This window comes from Oryzias latipes, chromosome 1 (genome assembly GCF_002234675.1).
Source record: "Oryzias latipes chromosome 1, ASM223467v1".
Lineage (NCBI taxonomy): Eukaryota > Metazoa > Chordata > Actinopteri > Beloniformes > Adrianichthyidae > Oryzias > Oryzias latipes.
The window spans coordinates 29,436,102-29,452,788 of NC_019859.2; the positions used below are offsets into that span (position 1 = coordinate 29,436,102).

Below are 16,687 nucleotides of genomic sequence, written 5' to 3' on the forward strand. Positions count from 1 at the left end.
GTTAACATTGTTGCAACACAGCAGCAGTGCATAATTACAACAGGTGGTTGAAAAGTTTTCCCTCCCGAAAGCCGCAGAGGTTTGGACTCTACACACTAACACCCTCTCTGCTCTGCTTTTCCTGACGGGGATGTGCACCTTTCCAGCTCCCGACCAGGACCAGGACCTCTGCATAAATGCTCATCTGTTCAGATATTCAGTCACGTCTTTTCTAAAAATAACCATTGTGCATCCTTGCCAAAAGGTCTCCTTTGTGCTCCGCTCTCCTCTCCAGCGTGTCCAGAGAAGGTTTGCTGCTCGCGCTCTGATACCAGAGCTCTCTATCAGCAAACTGGGATTCAGATGAGAAAAACAGCGTTGGAGGCTAATAGAAGAGGAAGGAGTGGAGGTAAAACTTGGAACCGCGTCAAGTCTTCTCAAAAATCGTTAAAAGGCCGGAAAAGCGGCTCACTGGAGAATTCAGGAGGTGAGGCAGCCGACAGTTTGGTATGTAACAAAGTGCAGTTAAAAAAAGGAGCTTTTGATCCCATTTCAGAGGCAGACCTTTCATGTTCACTCTGGAGAGTTTGAGCCAAACCTCCCTGACGGGTCATTTTGAGCAAATGTCGTTTGTGTTTGCAGAGACATCCTTGCTTCTAAGTGGTGAGTGGCTGCATCAAATGCTCCCCTCAGCTCCTGAAGCCGTGGATTAGGGTCTGATGAGTCTGAACACTGCAGGAGGTCAAACACGGCGAGAGCTGAACCGGCCTGCGACACCCAGCTATGAAATACAGTTCAGGTGGGGGGATTGAGATCACATGAATTCAAATCATGGATTCACTGGAAAACCAACCCAGTCTCATCCTAAAATGTGTAGTAGCTACATTTGTCCACATGGAAATACGTGAGAGTTTTACAAAAACGGCCCCTAAGTCCTTAAAAAATCTTGTTTTGTGTGATTTTCTACCGAAAAATGAACGAGCATCCGCCATGTTTTTTTCACGGCAGGCAAAAGCTCAGAAGTCACGTGATCCTGAGAAGGCTAATAGAAAATGAATAGGAAAATGAAACGTAAGTGTCTCACAAGTTAGGGGCCGTTTTTGTAAAACTCTCACGTATTTCCAAGTGGACAAATGTAAATACTACACATTTTAGGATGAGACTGGGTTGTGGAAAACTCAACCATCAAAGCCCAGATGAGGCGAGCACGCCTATGTTGATACAAACCAAACAACAATGTGTTGTGAGTAAACCCGATGAGAGAACAGCCCAACACACACACACATTCACACATTTAGGGGGGAGGAGGGGGGGTCAAAATCAACTCTGGAAACTTCCAGAACCCAAATGCTTTAGCTTCTGCATCAGTGTCTTTACTGAAGCTGTCACTGATTCCTGACACATTTGTTCACTGAGCAGCACGCAGGGTAGGCAGGCTGAATGAGTCTGTGGTGGCATGGTTTTTTTAAAGGTACCAAAACCACAGAAGCTACTGAAGATATGAACTTTGCATCTTACATAGAAATTCTCAAACAGTTTTTGCCTGCAGTCGTGAGTTTGTAAAATTTTCAGCAAAGAAATGAAACCAAACAAGTCTACTTTGATCTCCTGAAAGTTTGGCTACAAAACCATCTCAGCTTTTTGTCACATTCTGAGATTGTTCACAAAAAGCTTTGTCAAAATTTCATGTTTTAAATCACCACTAAAAGAAAAGTTTTTTTTTTATTTTTTTTTAAAAACCTACAGGAATCTGGACACTGTCTGGTTATGGGAACACAAATTCTCCTGACTCGAATTGTATTTTAAACAAACGTGTCATTTTTCGTTCCACTGACTAAATGTAACCGTTATTCTCTTTACAGATTGTTTTGTTTATGTTGAGGGAGGCTGTTTTGCAGAGTGACATTTAAGCAGAAGTCACCATTTCTTTTTACTTTTATAAACTGTACGATTGTAATTGCTTCATAAAAATGTTTTTTGAAAGGTTCTGCCTTATTTAAACCTTTTATGTTCAAACATGGAATATCAGCCCTGCCCCATGTTTAGACAATATTTAAATTCTTAGAGCATTCCCATTTTGGTTTGTTAATATTCTAAAACTGAGTCCAAACCTGTTGAAGTTTGAGCTGATAACCCCACAGATGTTCCTCCAGGTCCAGAAGACTCTAAAAAGCTCTTCACGAAATTACTCAACATTTGAATTTAAACTATTTATTGTTTTTTTTTTATTCTGGAAAAAAATATCTGAAATCCCAAAAACATTAGATAGATAAATTTTTATATATTAAAAATACGAATTTATACTAATTTTGTCGGAATAAATGCAAGAAACATTTTTAGAAAACCTAAAGGTATAGGAAACAGAGTTTTTTCTGTCAAAACTGTTGTCATATTGTGACTAAAAGGTCACCAAAGTTCGTAGCTAAAATGAGGGACACGGCGGCGCCCACAGCAGAAACAGGAGCTGGCCAGCCGTCGTGCTTAAGGAGGACAAACTGCGTTGCCATGACGATGAGGTCCGTTCGGGATGCGGGACGACAGGAGAGTCTCTGGGAAATGGATCTAAAACTGAACTTTTATCCTAAAAAAAAGGTTTTTGTATTTAGAACGAATGATTTCACGTTCGATGGAAGCTGAATTATATTCCCGTTTTTGGTAGTCATATTCCCACAGGAGCTGTGAAAAGAACAATTTACCTTAGCTCTGAAGAACCATCTTCTGCTAAGCCTTCGATAAAAGTCTCCTGATCAGTGATTGTGTGGTCTAATTTGATTATCACACATGTGGATTTCATATTTGTTCAACTGTTGCTTCATATGAGTCAAAAAGTGACAGAATTGGGGGCTGAACTGTTCCAGGTGGCAAAATCCCCCGTTCCCGTGTCCCCCTGGAACTAATAAGGCAGTCCATTTTCACCCTTTGAGTCCCTGCATCGGCTGGAATGACTGATTTACGGCTGAGACGCAGCCCAAACTCAAACAATTATACATGTGCTGTATTTCACCCTCATATAGCTGCTCTGTGTGAACACTTTCCCATCGTGTTCGCACTGGCCCGCGTTCATGAGCCTCTCAGAGTGAGTCCAGAAATCTGTTCTGCCTCATTAGGACAATAATCTGATTTGAGGTTGGGAGAGTGTAAACCTACACTGCTTAGAGTTCTGATCTCATTTGAAGCCTCGGCACAGCCAAAGAAATGCTGCCGAGGTCCTGCACGGGGACTAGCATTCGGGTCGGGTTTTTTTGGGGGGTGGGGGTGTACAGTCTGGTTGAGGCAAAAGGGACATTTGTGAGGTTGACATCTATAGTTAGATGATCACCTCAGATGGACTCACGTGATGCACGTGCGTTTCTGATTTGAACAGGACAAATGCGCGTATTAACATTTCTTCCTCAGTGAGATAAAAAGTCATCTTTGGTAAATTTAAGCGACATGAAAAAGACAAATTAAATGTTGTTTTTGTGTGTTCAATGTAAAACAGCGTCACGGTGCAGAGATCACACATTGAAGGCGCAGAACTGCTGCTCCAAACCAGAGAGGCGCGCGACGGCGGCGCAGCGCAGGCCCAGAAATCTCTTCCCAGGCTGAGAAAAGGGCTGTAGTCCGTGGCGCAGCCCTCACATGTTATGAGAAAACCATAGTGCGTTCACGTGGAATCCACACTACTCACAGAGGCAGGGTAAGAAAGCACATCCAGGTTTCTGCTGCGCTCCGCGGGGACACCAAACAACCTCCGAGCTGAAGTCGAGGAAGAACCACGAAACTGATTGAAGAGTTTCCTAAATACGCGCTTCACGTTTTCCAATGCACACATTTCTGCTTAAATTGTGGGAGAGTGTCCTGTCATATCTTTGAGCTCTCTCAAGAAACAGCAAATAATTAGGAGCTTTACATAAATTAGACATCATTAATGAAGTTCTCGTGCTGATTAGCAGGAAAAAGCTCCGCGTCTTCATGACAGCAGCAGCAGTCCGCGCAGCATGAAGCTTTGAGGTGAATGTTTATGGATTTACAGGCAGACAGTTTCAGGTTGAGCACTTCAATCAGTGTTGCGTTTCATCTTGGCTGCAGCCTGCACGCTCCGCCTGCTCCCAGCAAAGAAAATCGACTTTCCCGTAAGTTGGAGTCTTTAAATGTGGACGCGCAGATGCTGTTTGCTCTCAGGACGCACCACAAGGATCAGTCGGAGTGTGCTGGAGCTCCACCGCGAAAGACAGCCGCTGGGGCGAAGTAACCGGACGCGCTTCAGCCTGGAAGTCTCGCGCTCTGTCAAAGCTGCCAAAGAGGAAGGTTCCTGTCAGAAAGCATCACGGAGTGGCACAAAGAGGATGTGATGGTTCGGTGACGGCGACGCGCTCCCCGGAGTTTGAACGCATCCAAGACTTTGTGAACTTGTTCAGTCTGCGCGCGGAGCGGCTGCGGACCGCGCGCCTGAACCCGAGACGCGTTTGGATATCTTAATTGCCGCGGGTCTCCCTGTTCGTAGGTGCGCAGGGGCGGTGAAGGTCAGCTTAAATCGCATCAGGAGAAGCTTTCTTTCCAGTTTCAGCACTGGATGAGCGGAATATTCATGAAGCAGTATCTGAACTTCTGCAGGATGAGGCTGAGAGCATCGAGGTTAGGTTATCTGTAAGTAAAGGCGCCAAAGTTGGTGAGTTTTTATTAAAACAAAACTATTTATTTTGAAGCCATTTTTGTGTTTTCTGCTGTACCACAGGTTCCTTCAGTTGGCGGCGCTTTGCTTTTACGCACAGGTAACTCCTGCTCTTACCTCCATTAACTCGGAAGAATTCAAATGTCTTCATTCATATGAGAAAAACTGCGACAACGTCTCATTAAGAGCAACTGGCATCAATTCAAACATCTTGAAAAATGCAGAGCTGCGCTCTGAAAGGTGATCGTTAAAACACATGTGGACGGGGGCGGGGGAGTCACGGCGGGGTGAAAGATCAGCGGCGCTCAAATCAAGAGTGACATGAAAGCGTCTCCGTGCGGCCCGCCGGGGGCTCGGCCCGCCTGACTGACACCGTCAGTCACGCAGCTGCGTCTCCTCTGCTGTCCCGCAGAACTCCGTGCAGTCTCCTCCGAACTTCAAGCAGCATGTGACGGAGCAGAGCCGGCTGTCGGACCGCATGAGCCGCAGGCTGACCCGAACCTACCAGCTGTACAGCAGAACCAGCGGGAAGCACGTCCAGGTTCTGGCCAACAGGAGGGTCAACGCCAACGGGGACGACGGCGCGGCTCACGGTAAAGATGAAAACGTCTGAGCAGCTGTATCAATTTTATGCTGGGGGGGGGGGTGAAGCAGCTTTTGGTGTTTTCTTCTCATCTGTCTGTGGACTTCAGCACAAACTCATCTCTGTACACCAACCAACCTTCTGTCCTCCACTCCTGGGTTTCCAGGGGTTAGTCTGTCTGACTGTCCCCTTCACCCCCCCCCCCCCCCCCCTTTATACTTGAGACAGTGAAACCCTAAAGCTGCTCAGACCCGAGCGTTCTGGAAGGCCTCAGCAACAATCAGGGGGTCCTTCATGTCAGTGTCAGGACTCGGTGGTTCTCCCACATCCATGAATGTCCCGTTTCCTGATGAGGAGGTGCGTCTCTGAATCATCTGCCTCCCCGTTGTCGTTACAGCAAAGCTGGAGGTGGAGACGGACTCCTTTGGAAGTCGTGTTCGCATTAAAGGAATGAAGACGGGATACTACATATGCATGAACAGGAAAGGGAAGCTGATTGGAAAGGTAATCGGAATTTTGACGTTTGTTGACATTCCAGATCCGCTGAGCTTGTCAGACACCAACATTAGATTTGGGGAATTTTCGCAGCACCTCTGAAGGCTTCCCTGAACATTTGATTGTCTGAATAAAAGAGTGGTGTTTTTCGGAAACATCTGAGCCCCCCTCCCTCCCCCTGCTTTTGTCCTCTCTGCAGAGGAAAGGACGAGGCAAAGACTGCATCTTCACCGAGATTGTTCTGGAGAACAACTACACGGCACTCCAGAACGCCAAGTACGAGGGCTGGTACATGGCTTTCACGCGCAAGGGCCGCCCAAGGAAGGCCTCCAAGACCAAGCAGCACCAGAGGGAGGCCCACTTCATGAAGCGCCTCCCGAGGGGGCACCTGCTGAGTGAAAGGAGGCCGTTTGATACGCTTCCTCTGCCCGTCCCCGTTCAGCCTTTCAGCAAGCGGACTAAGCACTCCCATCAGCTGCGCTCGGAGGGTCGCTGAGGGACAAGCGGCACAGCAGAGGCGCCGCCGACAGCTCCAGACTGGAGGGAAACCTGCATGTACGCCTAAGTGCCCGAAGGCCTCGTTTGTGGATTTACTGAGTAATTCTTGGTACTGAATTGTAGATAAACTATCTAATCTGCTAGTTATTTCCAATTCAGATGATCATGGGGGGGGGGGGGGTCTCCTCAACAAAACTGTCCTGGATGAGAGTTTGGGGGCAGAAAACTGCATCAGAGAATGTTTGAAAGGAGGGAAGTAGACGTGGCAGCTATCTGGGCTTCCAGCATCTGAGTCCCGCCTCACCTGTGGGACACGTAACCTGTTCTTTTCTACATATATGAATATATTTTTACTGTAAAAATGTAAATCAAATATTTATTGTAGAGTGTATATTAAAACCACTAAAGAAAAGGTCCAGGCCGAGCTCTGGTGTTTTGGAAAGTCACCCCCTCCTAAAAAATACCTTCTTTTTTTTTCTCCTGGTCTTCTTCGCACTGAAGACCCAGATAACTGAGGGGCAATATCTGTGACAGGCTGCTGAATTCAATGTGCTCAGCAAGTGAGACCCGGGCCTGAATGGCCCGAGCTATGCATTAAAAGCGATGAGGTCAGCCCACCATTTCGGCTCAGACAAAAGTTACCACCATGTAGTTGCATTTCTCACGATCGCACACCGTAACCCTCAGATCAAATGAGCCCTTTGTGGAACCTCATATAAAAGGGCATGTTATACAATAGTGGGTTCGAATAATAACACGAGGAGGGGTCAGTTATCAAAAAGAAGCCAGTCACACAGGGAGGGGCGACGGGGGGGGGTTACAGCTTGCAGAGAAAGCACCGGGGTCTGTGTGGCAAAATGTGGCATCGACTGAAAGAGGGGGAATGGCTGGGAAGAGGCATTCGGGAATGAAAGGGAGGCAGAAAAGAAGCCCTCTTCCCAGAAGCAGCTGAGCATGACCGTCGGAGGCCAAACGACAGGGGAGGAGGACGATCCGGAGCGCAGCCGCTCCCTGCCTGCCCGTCTGCTGCAGTCAAAAAACGACAGATTTCATCTTCCTGGTAGAAGAAAACATCACATCCCTCCAAATAATCTGGACATACGGGAGCACAGAGTGCCTCAAATGTGTTTGTCTTGCATCTGCAGAAAGACAAAGCACAATGACCTGTGGTTTGGTCTCCGCGAGCGGCACTTGCTTTCTGGGTTTGGACAAGCAGAAAAAAATGCTAGGAATCATAAGCTGTACTTAAATCCAAGAGTCTCACTCGAAGGCCCTCTTCAGGCTGCCTTCAGGTTTTTCTTTGAACTGAATCAGACAGTAAACAAAAGTGCAGCCTGTTTCTTCATGCTGCAAACATGCCAGGATGCAAACTGCTGGGCAAAGGTGCCTCAGACGTCTGCTGTCAGCTGTCAGCTCCGCGTTTCTGGGAATCAGAATCAACCAAATGCAAATTTCAAACCATCAGGTACAAGAGAACAAAACGTGTGAACATCCTTGGAGGGATCAAAATGCTTTGTTTGGAAAATGTAAAGATGTGGGATTTCACTTTCGGACAAGTTCTGAAACTCGTACATTTAGGAACATGGAGGTATTTTGCTGTTAATGTCCAGATTGCAATCAAAACAGAAGCGGGGGGAAAACTTGAGGTGGTTTCTGCAGGCGTGTGAACAAAAGCTCTGGAGGAAATGAGGCTGTGAGGCTGTGAATGCAGCCCCCGCTCTCAGCCAGAGCTCACTGGGCTTTGCAGTCCCCCTCAGTCGTCCCCCTCAGCTCCTTCAGCTCCTTCAGCAGTTCCTGCTCCCCCGTTAGGATCTCTTTTGGCTTCTTGTACTGGAAAAGAAGAAGACATTTCTCATTATCATACATCTCTGGCGGCTTCAAAACAATCCGTGAAACACAGAGAAAATGTGACACATTCAACATCAGGCAAAAGCTCTGGTTGGAAGGACATCAGTCTAAAAAAAAGGAGACTGGATGGTTTTTTTTCCAGATTAAAAAGCAAAGTGTGAGAAACTCACACTGACGATCAGCGTGTTGTTGGCGTGTGTGAAGCTGAGGGCGGCGCTCTCCAGAGGCAGACAACATCGATCAAGATCAGGAATACAGAACTTTTTAAAATACCTGCAAAGACACATGCAGGATTACAAACGCACGGTGCGCCGGCAGCAACGCGGATGGTTTGTCTACAGCGCCATCTATAGGGAGAGTCTGAACATTGCATGCAACAAGTGTGCAGCGCAGGAAGGTACTTTTTGTTTGAGGTCTTTATGACGACACATGGGAGCCGGTTTAGCTCGTGCTGGTTTGCGGCGCCTTCCGTCCGTGAAACCAGGGTTCGACTCCGGGCTGCTCCCTGTTCCCTTCTCTACCCCTGTGCCGGTTCCAAGCCCGGTTTGAGAAGGTTGCGTCAGGAAGGGCATCCGGCGTAAAACATTGCCAAGTTTACCATGCGACTTGTTCGCTGTGGCGACCCCTGATGGGAGAAGCCGAAAGAGGAAGAAGATGACGACACATCTTTCAGACGGCTCCACAAAAACACTGAAGACATCTTTCTGGTAGGCGAGGTTCCGGATTCTCCACTGAAAACAGGCTGTGGAAACCAGAGAAAACGCTGCTGAGCTCTGCAAACCCAATCATTACTAAGCTGAGGTCAGGTCAACATAAAAGCAGAAAAAAAAAAAAACCCACATTGGAGCAGCTCTCTCTGATTATGTCCGAGTCCTGAGATCCCGGGGTGTTGACCAGCGGCTCCCCAACCTCCACCTGCCAGGGGCTTTGAGCTCCCAGTGGGCTTTTATGGCGCCATTTCCGCACTGAAACACATTCAGAAGACTCATCCTGACTCTACCGCCGGCGCCAGTACCTTCATGCTGCAGAAAAGCTACATTTGATCCTCACTAATAAGTTCGTCTGTCTTCAAGTCGTATTCTTCTGCCATCTCTTTCCCATCAGAGAAGAGATAGTGGATCTTCCGCTTACCTGCAGGTAGAATCAAAAGTGTTCACGAGAAATACTAAATAAAAATCTCAAGCTGTGAGGTTATGTTATGTTTATTTATCTCTTTCAACAAAAATAATCAGAAAGTGTCGAGCAGGGACGGAGATGTCCGGGTAGAAACCCACTACAACTGCGGCCCCCCCCCCCCCGCTGTTTAACTGACCACCACGAAAAACTGATTTACATTTGATTTTTGTTTGTTTTTGAACACCGATGAAAACCATTGGGGCCTAAATATTTACATGCAGTCACAACAAAATTTTATTCATCACTTGAAGCTGAAACTTGTTTAAGCATTTGCTCTAAACCAGTGTTTTTGTGGGAGATGGTCAAGTGTGCCGTGAGAAATTGCCCTCATTAACTGATCTAAAAACATTTAACATCTCCAGGAAATCAGCTCTTTGTTCATCCAAACAGGCCCTGGTAAAACACATAGAAGTTAAAAATATGAAATATCATAAAATTATTTTTTCTTTGTGTTTATATGATTCTTTTAAAGACATTTTGATAAGAATAACGGGATACCGTTAGCTGCAGCTATAACTGTGTAAGGAAAAGTCCCGCCCCTTTAACTGTCTCCACCAATCATTCTTGAAGGCTTAATCACATGTCATCAGTATGACCAATCAGAAGTGGTTAAAGTCTTCGCTTCCTTGTTTCGATTTAGCGCAAAAAAGTCTCTCTGTTCTAAGAAAAATACCAGCTAAAGCTCGTCTTTAGCGGTGTAGCTTTCCACAGAATCTGGTATCAGACTGTGGAACAAGTGAACAAAACAATGAAGCTCAAAGACGCTGGTCTTTCTGCGGTCGGCGCATTATCGGCACTACATCTCCCATGATGCAGTATAGTGACTGTCTTAGCGCACAATGAGTCTCTCCTCTTAACGTCTTAAAACAACGAACACACATCAAACAGTTTTTGAATCTTTTGACTAAATTTTTAATACATCTTTTAGAAAAAAACAGCTGCAGCTTCCAGCTTTTTATGCAACAATTATCACAAAAATGCATGTGAGATTGCAGAGCGGCTGTAGATCAATACAGACTATGAGCTTATTTTTTTATTTTTTTTTTTTATCTATTTTTTTGGATGCTGGTGTGCCGCGGGATCTTTTTCAAGGTTAAAGTGTGCCGTGTCTCAAAAAAGGTTGAAAAACACTGCTCTAAACAATAAGTGGGGAGAGGCATTTGCCAATAAAAAAAAAAGAAACTCTTCTACTTTTAGGTTGAATTAGCAGATAAATGCAAGGTAAGAATCTTCATCATTACCACCCTAAAATAAAAATATTAGAAGGCAAAACACACACAGTGTATATAATTAAAATACATAGTTTATCTGTATAAGTGCAGTAAAAAAGGACACATGAATTTCTGATTCATGCCAGCTGTATGTAACATAAAGGAATTTTGAAGAAACGTGTTTAGTATTTGCCCTAGACCTTTGCAACAATAAAAGCCTGTGAAAACAGTGGAATGGTCTATGGCACAGACGGATATCTGATCAGAACTTGTGTGGGTTCAGAATTAAAATGCACTTTCATTGTTTGGTACAAATACTTTAGATTTGGGTCCCCATCCAATCAGCGCATCTGTTGTCCAAATACTGCCCTTTCAAACTCCTCCCATTTAATTACTAATCGTAGATTTGCTTTCGGTCTGTTAATAAAAAATGCAGTTTGGGTTTATAATCAAACTAAACAATACTAACTTGGGTCGAAAGATGTTTTTTGATGTCTCATTTAAATCGCCGTCTGAAAGAGCTTTAATGTTCTTGTGAACAAAAAGCATTATTAGCAAACAGGAGCATCTTCATGGTCAGGTTGAGTGGTATGAGGCTCAGGATTCACTGACACTTGAGCTGCTGTGACTTGTTTTTCTCATGATATTATTTTCTAGCTTGTTGTTGCTATTTTCATAGATTCGGAGTTTCTTAAGTAACGTGGAGCGTCACATAGAATATCTAAAGTACTGTTACTGTTAGTATTTTGTAAATACGAACGCATCTGCTCGAGTCTGTCTTTTCGAGATTCTGGTATTAACGTAGATGGAACTGTAGGGACAGCTAGCTTGTTGCCTAGCAACATGATTAGCTATGAAGTGAAGTCCAACTTTAGGAAAGGTAATTACGTCAGGTTAATACATTTTAAAATGTTTTTATTTATTTAAAGAGTATTGTATCTTTTTTAACTTACCACCCTGTATGAGCGCCGTTTTTCTCGATGACTTCAAAACTTCGGTCCAGCTTTGCAGCTCTGCCATTTTACACTTCCGTCTCTCAGGCGGTTACCACGGAAACAAGTGGCGCGAAAATGTTATTGTGTAGTTAATTTTGAACGATAAAACTATTTCTTAGTATTGTCTTATATGAAATATAAGATAATAATTAACATTATTAGTGAAATACAAATAAATTAAAACGCATTATTTTTGTGACCTCAACCCGGAAATGAAGCATTCATAGAAGGAACAACTTCCGCTTCAGGTCACCTGTGTTTGTAACAGGGTAAGAGCTAATATTTTATAGTACAGTTGTTTTAAGCAACAAATGTTCGGTTTTATTTCAAAATGTAGAAATATTTCAATTTGCATCAAACTGCAGATAAAACAGAAAGGGATCAAATTAAAACTGTTTTCTGTTTTCATCGTCATTCGGTGTGAATGAGCAGCTAGCCATTTACAACAAGCGGAGGAATATTGTTGGCCTTATATAGTCCTTCACCATTGTGACTGGATATTTACAAAAATATTAATTACGGTTTTAAAGGAAACACTATAATACAATTCAGAAAATTAACCTGTTTAAAGAATAGTATGTTGTGCCAGGCCCTGAATCTTGTCTAAAAGAGAGAAAAATGCTATCCTCCCTTACTTTTCAATCAATTTTAACTTCAATGATCGTCTTTTTATGTTTTATTTGTCTGCATGCAAGATATTAACTTCTTTTATACTGTAATTTAGCAAGTTTATCCTTTTCTTTTGTACTTTAATTTGATTTTTCCTCTTTAGAAATACTATTTTTTCAAACCGAGTTTTAATTCTATTATTGTGCTTCTTGAAATGACAAACCTCGTCTTTGTTGTTCCAGTATGTTGAGTCCTAAAATAAAGTTCTACTTTTACGTTTTCACCAACTAAAAAACTCGCAAAACATTTTTTTTTCTGGCTTTGCTCTCAAATGAACATAAACAGGATGTGAAGTGAATTTCTCTAAAAACTCAAAAATCTCTGGATTATTTGGAAGGACAATGCTTTACGCAGACCTTCCAGCTCATTTGCTATTACGCTGATATATTTATTCTAACTCCATATTACAGCCCTTTACCTCCGCCCAGTTACTTGCCACAGACACAGTCTGTGCCAGAAAAACATGTTCCCGTCCATCTAAATTCTCCCTTTTCTGTATTTGGAATTTAGTGTTCAAAGGTTGCTTGATGAGAAACCAACCCGTTTATTTATCTTTGGCTCATGTAGTCTTCTGGTCTGTGTGCAGGCCAGCCGTTCCTCTTCTCAGATGGAGAGATGGAGCCCCGTCATGGGATCATGAAGGCTTTCCCCAAAGTTAAAAGAGCCAAAGTGCTACAGGGACAGGATGCCCCTCCGATGAAGAAGAAACCTGACGAAATAGAGGTTAAGGGGGGAAACCCTTTTAGCAGACTGACAGTGTACCTTCTGCCTGCTGGGATTGGAAATGCGAGGTGCCAGATATTCCAGAGACAAATTCAGCAGATGGGAGGACAGTTGGAGAGTTCATTGTGTGCTGCTGTCACTCATGTTGTGGTGGATGACAGCATGGATGGAGACAGGGTTCTGCGATTGCTGAAAGTGGATGGCCTGCCCTCTGGTGTTCATCTGGTGAAATGCAGCTGGCTGAGCATGTGCATTAGTGAGCGGAAACTCCTGGATATGGATGGATACAGCCTTCAACTCCTGGATATGGATGGATACAGCCTTCTTTTACCCAAGAGGTTCATGGTCATCTTTACATTTTCTTTTGGAGTTTTTGTCTCAGATCAGGTTTTTTCTGTATTCTTTTAAACCTCTAGTGTTCATAGTTCAAGATGTTTCTTTCATGCATATCAAAACACATGATTTCATACATAAATGACATATTGGTATATGCTTTACATCTTTTAAATATATTGTCCACCCAGGAGCTCAGAATCAAAGCTGGAAAGTGTGAGTGAAAAACAAGCGGATTTCAAATCGATTGCAGAAAACTTCCCAGATCCAGAGACTCTTCAAACCAAGCAGGAGGAAGCTGCACTCACGGTCTGTTTCCAGGTCACAGCATTCTCAGATGAACCTGTCAAAGATAAGCTTTTCATCACGATTTATCTTAACACCTTTCTAGCAGACAATCCCAGACACTAAAGAGGAGGTGGGTGGGGAGGAAGACTGCGTCTCCCAGAGCGACCTTGTAGCTCTAATCACTGGTCAGCACCCCGAAGAAGAGAGCCCAGGCGCAAGTGGAAACCCTGATCCAGAGGCTGTCGTGGAGAAAACGGTCCCAGGGAAGTGGGTCTGTGCTCAGTCTTCCAAGTCTAAGACTAATAACTTTAATAAGCACATCACAGACAAGCTGGAGTTACTGGCTAAGGCCTACACACATCAGGGGGACAAGTGGAGGGCTTTGGGGTACTCCAAGGCTGTCAATGCACTGAAAAGCTACCACAAGCCAGTGACTTCATATCAGGTAGAGCTTGCTTTAAGAGCTGCTGGTTCCACTGGTTTTTAGCATGTAATCAACTCTCTCGTTTTCTCATTTCAAATCACTTTCTCTAGGAAGCATGCCAGATCCCGGGAATTGGAAAGCGCATGGCCGACAAGATCGATGAAATAATGGAGAGCGGCCACTTGCGTAAGCTGGATCACATCGGGGAGGCCGTGCCAGTGTTGGAGCTTTTCACCAACATTTGGGGGGCAGGAGCCAAGACTGCACAGCTGTGGTACCAACAGGTGAAAACACAGCCTACGGCCTCTGCCATGTCATTCCTCTGTAATACTAACGGAGGTGGTTTCATCCCAAACTTTGGGATTTATGGAGCTGCTCCAGTTCCAGCTGGGAAACAGGATATTTAGCTGTTGTTTTTGTTTGTTTTAAAGACTCGTGAAATGTTTTTTTTTAACTCAGAGAAACTGAGTTTTTTGTCATTAAGTTTTCTTGTTGAATACCAGCAGTCTCCAGAGGAATTTAGTGTCTTTTTTGCTGTCAGGGATTTCGCACCCTGGAGGACATCCGCACCAAAGCTCGCCTGAGCGCTACTCAGAAAATTGGCCTGAAGCACTACAATGACTTTCTAGAGCGAATGCCCAGAGAGGAGGCAGCAGCTATCGAAAAAGTGGTAATAAATCTTCATTTGACCCATCAAATGCTTGCTTTGTTCTGTGATGATGACTGAAACATTGACTCCTACAAATGTTAGGCTGCATTCCTATGCAGGTGATGGGATCCTCCTTTGAACCATCAGCCATTTGTGAATTGAAGCCCTGAGGTTGGAAAATGTTTGCTGTAGCTTTGCTGCACGATGATGTAAAAAACAGAGAGCAGCGTCCCAAAGGGGAAAAGGAAACTCCAAACCTGGACTGCTCTTAAGTTGGCCAGATAACTGCTGGTTTCTCTGTCAAAGAGCTGCTGACCGGGATTTTCACTTTCCATCAAAGCTGCCAGTGAGAGATTAGACGCGAAGAAGATGACAAAAGCATGTGTGTGTCCTTGGTCTGCGAAATAATGTGCTTTGCAAGGATGCCTCCATATTTAAGGGGGAAAAGTTAAGCATTTGCTGGTGGGGGGCACCAGAGGAAGACTGCAAAAGGAAAGGGTCTCTTTTTTCACGTAAAGAAACTTTCACTTTTCAGCCCTGAAGAAACCAGAGGGCTGGAGTCTACTCACAAACATCTCTGGAAGATTCCTGGAGTTTTCAGGAATGTCAGTGACCCAATCATCATGCCCATCAGGGATGAAGACTTTGCTCCTGATGCACAGATTTCTCTGGAAATGTTTATGATATTCTGCTCTGGAGAAAGTCCTTGTACTTTTAGGTTGAGGAACATTTTTGGAAAAAAAATTCTCAATCTTTGTATGTTTATCAAAGGGCTTCTTTTTTCCTTTGTCTCTATAAGAAAACCCAGTAAAGATGATCATGTAGCAGACCTGACATCAATCAACGTCATTACTTGAGAAGTTCTCCAAGCCCAATTCTTTCATTTCCTGCTTCTTTGGTCATTTCTTGCCCCGATTTCACTATGAAACCTGCAGCAGCCTTACATTTGAAATGAGCTCATTTAATTCATCAAAGTCAGATTCCTCCGTTTAAACATTTACCTTGTCCATGTTAGGTTGGGAATAGAACATTGGTTTAGAAAGCATCGGAAAATCTTTTTAATTGTGGTCAAGTTTTTAAAAGGCCCAGAACTTTAGTCATGCAACGGCTTCTTCTGTGCAGGTGAGGGAAGCTGTGAGAACCTTGGATCCGGGACTCGTGGCCGTCGCCTGTGGTTCCTACCGTCGGGGAAAGGCGACTTGTGGAGACGTGGACGTACTCATCACTCACCCTGATGGCAAGTCCCACAGAGGCGTCTTCAGCAAAGTGTTACAAATCCTCCATGATGATGGTAATCTTATTCATTTGTAAGCAATGTTATTGGATTTTCATGTAGGAGAGGGTGACAAAGTTTTGCCATTTTAGGGTTTTTGACAGACGATTTGGTGAGCCACGAGGAGAATGGAGAGCAGAAAAAATACATGGGTGTGTGCCGGTTGCCGGGCCACCGTCATCGCAGGTTGGACATCATCATAGTGCCTTACGACGAGTTTGCCTGCGCACTTCTGTATTTCACCGGATCCGCACACTTTAACCGCTCGATGAGAGCCCTGGCAAAAACAAAAGGCATGAGCTTGTCGGAGCATTCCCTGAACAAAGACGTGGTCCGCCAGGGCACCTCTAAAGTCTGCGCTGGAAGTCCAGTTCCCACACAGACAGAGAAGGATGTTTTTAGTCTTCTGGGGATACCATACAGAGAGCCGCATGAAAGGGATTGGTGATTATTCCAAGGGAAAATACACCCCAAACTGTGATCCTTCGCAAATACTTTATATCATGGCTTTCAATTCTTTAATAATTTTACAGAATATTAGGAGGAGCTCATTTAAACCTCAAAGTACACTTTCCAAATTGGAAGTAAAACAAGGAAGTATCAGATGTTGCAGTTCCTCAAAATACCACTTGATGTTGGTCACGGACAGGAGTAATTTCCCATCGACTTCCATGTTAAAAGGTCAGATTTCACACCAAAAATAAAAGCATTCAGCAGTGTATCGAAAACCTTTTTGATGTTTATGACTTTTTTTTTCCAATATTATGAAAAGTCTTTGGGGTGGTGGGGGAAGCAAAAGTGGTTAGGTTGGTACACCTAACAGTTTTAAACTTTATTTTGTCCCGGCCCAATTGCAGTCTTCTGATGGTCGTGGAGATGGAAGGAGCAA

General features: G+C 44.2%; 3 protein-coding genes across 12 annotated transcripts; 2 read left to right on the plus strand and 1 right to left on the minus strand.

Annotated features, from left to right (window-relative positions):
- Window positions 1-296: 296 nt before the first annotated feature.
- LOC101174326 (fibroblast growth factor 8b-like) lies at window positions 297-6,627 on the plus strand. 4 transcript variants are annotated; one of them, XM_023960058.1, is made up of 7 exons: window positions 297-466; window positions 536-642; window positions 4,466-4,608; window positions 4,697-4,733; window positions 5,046-5,226; window positions 5,614-5,720; window positions 5,911-6,627. In XM_023960058.1, exons 3-7 carry the CDS (start codon window positions 4,535-4,537, stop codon window positions 6,205-6,207), a joined length of 696 nt encoding a protein of 231 aa, XP_023815826.1. In that variant the 5' UTR covers window positions 297-466; window positions 536-642; window positions 4,466-4,534; the 3' UTR covers window positions 6,208-6,627. The 4 variants fall into 4 exon arrangements, with proteins under 4 accessions (XP_023815826.1, XP_023815828.1, XP_023815838.1 ...); XM_023960060.1 differs by lacking the exon at window positions 536-642; XM_023960070.1 differs by lacking the exons at window positions 297-466; window positions 536-642 and adding an exon at window positions 666-778.
- An 832-nt stretch (window positions 6,628-7,459) lies between these two features.
- Window positions 7,460-11,482, minus strand: dpcd (deleted in primary ciliary dyskinesia homolog (mouse)). The gene is made up of 7 exons (XM_023960074.1): window positions 11,398-11,482; window positions 9,108-9,188; window positions 8,894-9,022; window positions 8,720-8,820; window positions 8,459-8,502; window positions 8,228-8,330; window positions 7,460-8,039 (listed from the first exon to the last, which is right to left on the minus strand). The coding sequence occupies exons 1-7, from the start codon at window positions 11,462-11,464 to the stop codon at window positions 7,941-7,943; spliced, it is 624 nt and encodes a 207-aa protein (XP_023815842.1). The 5' UTR covers window positions 11,465-11,482; the 3' UTR covers window positions 7,460-7,940.
- On the plus strand, window positions 9,229-16,526 carry poll (DNA polymerase lambda). Of its 7 annotated transcripts, none has more exons than XM_023960034.1 (9): window positions 11,630-11,708; window positions 12,676-13,096; window positions 13,127-13,169; window positions 13,356-13,473; window positions 13,556-13,897; window positions 13,987-14,160; window positions 14,418-14,546; window positions 15,648-15,816; window positions 15,891-16,526. In XM_023960034.1, exons 2-9 carry the CDS (start codon window positions 12,724-12,726, stop codon window positions 16,244-16,246), a joined length of 1,704 nt encoding a protein of 567 aa, XP_023815802.1. In that variant the 5' UTR covers window positions 11,630-11,708; window positions 12,676-12,723; the 3' UTR covers window positions 16,247-16,526. The 7 variants fall into 7 exon arrangements, with proteins under 7 accessions (XP_023815796.1, XP_004066233.1, XP_023815802.1 ...); XM_023960036.1 differs by having other exon boundaries at window positions 12,676-12,899; window positions 12,993-13,169; XM_023960028.1 differs by lacking the exon at window positions 11,630-11,708 and adding an exon at window positions 9,229-9,247 and having other exon boundaries at window positions 12,676-13,169.
- Window positions 16,527-16,687: the final 161 nt, after the last annotated feature.